Source organism: Carlito syrichta, unplaced genomic scaffold (assembly GCF_000164805.1).
Source record: "Carlito syrichta isolate Samal-C Ts95f unplaced genomic scaffold, Tarsius_syrichta-2.0.1 Scaffold316816, whole genome shotgun sequence".
Taxonomy (NCBI): Eukaryota; Metazoa; Chordata; class Mammalia; order Primates; family Tarsiidae; genus Carlito; species Carlito syrichta.
This window is the reverse complement of record NW_007260912.1, coordinates 19,818-24,281: the sequence shown is the minus strand read 5'-3', so window position 1 is coordinate 24,281 and position 4,464 is coordinate 19,818. Positions and strand designations below refer to the sequence as shown.

At 52.2% G+C, this 4,464-nt stretch overlaps 1 protein-coding gene across 2 annotated transcripts in view; it reads left to right on the top strand.

The window, feature by feature from the left end:
- CACNA1F (calcium voltage-gated channel subunit alpha1 F) overlaps window positions 1-4,464 on the top strand; it is a 27,267-nt gene that overhangs the window by 6,622 nt on the left and 16,181 nt on the right. For both annotated transcript variants that reach the window (XM_008074651.1, XM_008074649.1), the window contains exons 14-19: window positions 867-1,092; window positions 1,972-2,179; window positions 2,258-2,378; window positions 2,494-2,575; window positions 3,779-3,824; window positions 4,007-4,058. In XM_008074651.1, the coding sequence (XP_008072842.1) occupies window positions 867-1,092; window positions 1,972-2,179; window positions 2,258-2,378; window positions 2,494-2,575; window positions 3,779-3,824; window positions 4,007-4,058 (735 nt within the window). The remainder of the gene's footprint in view (window positions 1-866; window positions 1,093-1,971; window positions 2,180-2,257; window positions 2,379-2,493; window positions 2,576-3,778; window positions 3,825-4,006; window positions 4,059-4,464) is intronic.

Below are 4,464 nucleotides of genomic sequence, written 5' to 3'. Positions count from 1 at the left end.
GCCCCCTCCCCCAGCCCCTATTTCCTCCACCCCAGAAGCCTCAGCCCCCCAGACACTTCTTTCCCACACAAATAACTGCAGAACCTTTAGCCTGTCCCATCCCACCTTGTAGCTCACACTTAGGTAGTGCTGCTGTGTGTGTCAAGCTCTGTTCTCAGCGCTTTGCTTCACTGTACTAACTCCGTCTCTTCACTACAACCTCGTGTGAATTAAGTGCTAAGGCACAGAGCACTGAGCACCAAGGCACTGAAAGGTCAAGTGACTAATCCCAGAACTCAACTACTGAGTGACAGAGTCAGAATTAGAACCCAGGTAGTGTGGCTCCAGGATCCAGGCTCTGAACACCACACTGTCTGGATAAGTTCTCTGCATCTACAAAATGGATATAATAGTGGTACCCACTTTATGGGGTAATGAAGAAGGTTGAATGAGTTACTGTGAAAAGTGCTTAGAACATTGCACAGCCCACATGAAGCTGACACTTTAGAAGTGCTCACTCTTACTACCATGCATTATCATCTAAACCCAACCCAAATACTGAGCACACTTCTAATCCCAACCCCCAAACCAGCCCCTATCCCAACGAACTCCTGGAGACTCTGTCTCCACCTGGGTTTTGGAGTCTTCCTGGACTCACAGGGGCTGACTCTGGCCCCCACTCCAACTCTGCCCCTCCCCCCAGCTCCAGGCCCCTCAAAACCTCACCCACTCTGAGCTACAAACTCACCCCAATGCCTAACCCTAACCTCACCTCACCTGGCACCTGGCCTGATGCCAGCTACCCCAGGTCACCCCATGGCTTCTACCTTCCTACATAGCACCACAGAAACTGGCCAGCCCAATCACGCCTGCCCCTCTCCCCACAGAGTACGCCAACAAAGTGTTGCTCTGTCTGTTCACGGTGGAGATGCTTCTCAAGCTCTACGGCCTGGGCCCCTCTACCTACGTCTCCTCCTTCTTCAACCGCTTTGACTGCTTTGTGGTCTGTGGGGGCATCCTAGAGACCACCTTGGTGGAGGTGGGCGCCATGCAGCCCCTGGGCATCTCGGTGCTCCGATGTGTGCGCCTCCTCAGGATCTTCAAGGTCACCAGGTATGGTGGGGGGAGACTGGGGCTCCCAAACACAGCCCCAACAACCCCACCCCAGCTCCAGTGATAGCTTCATCTCCATCGCCATTCATTAGCAGACATCCATTGAGTGCCTGTTGTGTGCCAGGCTCCCTTCCAGACCCTAGGGAAGCACCAGTAATCAAAGCAGACACAAGTTCCTGCCTCATGGAGATTAGAGTCCACTGGGGAGAGTGTCTACTCCATTTCCACCCCCTTCCTCAGCCTCACTTTCTTCTCTAACACTATCCCCAATCCCACCTCTGATCTCAACTCCACACTCATTCCCACACAAACCCACCCCCAACATGCAACTATAACACTATCTCTAACCCCAACCCCCAACCACACATCATCCACGAGCCCATGGGCAACCCCAGCACCCATTCCCAAACCCAACTCCATCGCCCACCTCATACCTAATTCCCAGCCCCATCCCCATCACTAACACCAACTATAACACCATCCTCGGTCCCCAAACTCAGTGTTCCACGTCCCTAACCCTTAACCATCACCCCATCTCTAATGCAACTCCCGTCCCAGCCCTAGCCCCAGTCTTATCCCCATCCCCTCCTCTATCCCAACACTCAACCACAACTCACCTCCAATACAGCACAACCCCTTCCCCAGACCAACCTGAAACCCAATCCTGACTTCCTCAACTTCCATTAAACCTCCATCCTGACCTCATCTCCTGACATTTCTTACTCTCATCTCACCCCAACCCCAAAATCACTTCCAACCCTGACACCAAAGCCTGTGGAGTCCAGCTTGCCCCAAGACATCCCAAGCTGGAGCCCTGCTCTGGCTCTGACTCTTCCATGGACATGGCCTCAACCCTGCCCTATTCTATCTCTGCTGCAGACACTGGGCATCTCTGAGCAATCTGGTGGCATCCCTGCTCAATTCAATGAAATCCATCGCATCCTTGCTACTTCTCCTCTTCCTCTTTATCATCATCTTCTCCCTGCTGGGCATGCAGCTGTTTGGGGGCAAATTCAACTTTGACCAGACCCACACCAAGCGAAGCACCTTTGACACCTTCCCTCAGGCCCTCCTCACTGTCTTCCAGGTGGGGCCTGGACACCCTGAGATGGGTGGGTCGGGGGCACCCTGGAGTTGGAGCTTCATGGTGGTTTCCCACCCTCAGATCCTGACAGGCGAGGACTGGAACGTAGTCATGTATGATGGTATCATGGCCTACGGTGGCCCATTCTTTCCAGGGATGCTGGTGTGCATTTATTTCATCATTCTCTTCATCTGTGGCAACTGTATCCTTGCAGCCTTTGGGGGCTGGGTGGTGGTGGGGTGGATGGTGAGTAGAGAGTCTTGGGCAGATCACAGGCAGGCTGCTTCTTCAGCCTTTGCAGCCTAAGCTCACCCCAGACATCCTGTTGAATGTGTTTCTTGCCATTGCCGTGGACAACCTGGCCAGTGGAGATGCAGGCACTGCCAAAAATAAGGGCAGGTGAGGTCTGACCCCGCCCTCAAGATAGTCTTTCCCTGGGACCAGAGAGACCTGCAGACACCCTGGAGATTCCCACCTCCAGATCCAACCTGCCAGTCCTTATTCATTCAACATGCATTTATTGAGAAGCTACTTTGTGCCAGGTCCCATTCTAGATGCTGAGGAGACAGCAGGGGTCAAGGCAGAGTCCTTACCTTCATGAAGCTAATATTTTAGTTGAGGAAGGCAAGCAAAACATAAACAAATACATATATAATATATGTTACTGATATGTACTAAAGAGAAAGACAGCAGAATAAAAAGCTAGTGAAACATGGGGATTGCACTTTTGGCTAGGTTGGTCAAGGAAAGTCTCTATGAGGAGGTGACACTTGAACAGAGATCTAAATACAGTGAGGGAGTGAGCCATGCAAATATCTGGTGGAAGAGTACTCAAGACAGGGGAGCAGCGAGTGCAAAGGTCCTGAGGTGGTAATGTTCCTAGCACTTTCAAAAAACTCCTGTGACCAGCCTGGGCAACATGGTGAGACCTCATCTCTACAATAAATCAAAAAATTAACTGGGCGTGGTAGCGTGCACTAGTAGTTCTGGCTACTTGAAAGGCTGAGGTGGAAGGATCACCTGAGCCCAGCAGGTCGAGGCTGCAGTGGCTGGGAGCGTGCCACTGCACTCCAACCTGGGCAACACAGACTCCAACTCAAAAAAGAAAAAATTAGCTGGGTGTGATGGTTCATGCCTGTAGTCCCAGCTACTCAGGATGCTCAGATGGAAGGATCACCTGAGCCCAGGCAGTTGAGTCTGTGGTAAGCTATGATCATACCACTGCAATCCAGCCTAGGTGACGGAGTGAGACCCTGACTCAACAACAACAACAACCTATGAGGCTGAAATGGAGGAGAGTGGTAGGGGGTGAGGGCAAATGGGGGACTGGGGAGCCAGACTGAGCCCGTTCTGGGCCAGGGTGAGGACTGTGGTTTTGACTCTGAGTCGAGGAGCCATGGGAGGGTTGTGAACAAAGGAGGGATGTTCTAGGCGGAATTTAACAGGCTCCCTCCGGCTGCTGTGAGAACAAACCATGGGAAGCAAGGGTGGACACAGGGAGGTTTCATGGGACCTGAGAAAGGGTCTGTTCTGACTGCAGTGAGCCCCCAGTCTCGCCCATAGGCTGTGGTCTGCAGCAGACACCCCCTATTTCCTCCGCAGGGAGAAGAGCAGTGAGAAGGACCTCCCACAGGAGAATGGAGTGCTGGTGAGTTTGAAGCCTGCCCACTGTCCACACCGCCCACTCCCACCAATGCCTGCCTGTGTGTGCGTGTCAACCTCCATCCTCTGCCTATCCATTCCCCATTATTGCATCCCTTCTGTGCCTCCCCTGTGCCCAGCCCCTGGTGTCTCCCCCACCTTCGATGACTCCCATCTTCCTGTCCCCAGGTTCCTGGTGGGGAGAAAGAAGAAGAGGAGGGTGCAAAGAGTGAAGGAGCAGGCAAGTGGACGGGGCCAGATGGAGGGAGTGTGGGACTTTGGGGACAGAACCCAGGTAGACAACTCCCGACTTCTGGGATCCTCCTCTCTAGGGAGCAGCCTTTTCCAAGATCACCCTGAAAACAATGGGCTTGGTGTGTGGCCAGCAACATTTGGGAACACAGAGGTTAAAGAAGAGAAACATGTTTTGTTTTGTTTTGTTTTGTTTTGTTGCAAAACTTCTCAGAATCTTTCTTTTTTTCCGTTTCTTTTTTGGTTTTGCTTTGTTTGTTTGTTTTTTCAGTTGGAGTCTCACTGTCACCCAGGCTGAAGTGCAGTGGCATGCTCATGCTCATGGCCATCCTTCCAAGTAGCTGGAACTACAGGCACGGGCCGCCATGCCTAGCTATTTTTTTTTTTTTTTTTTC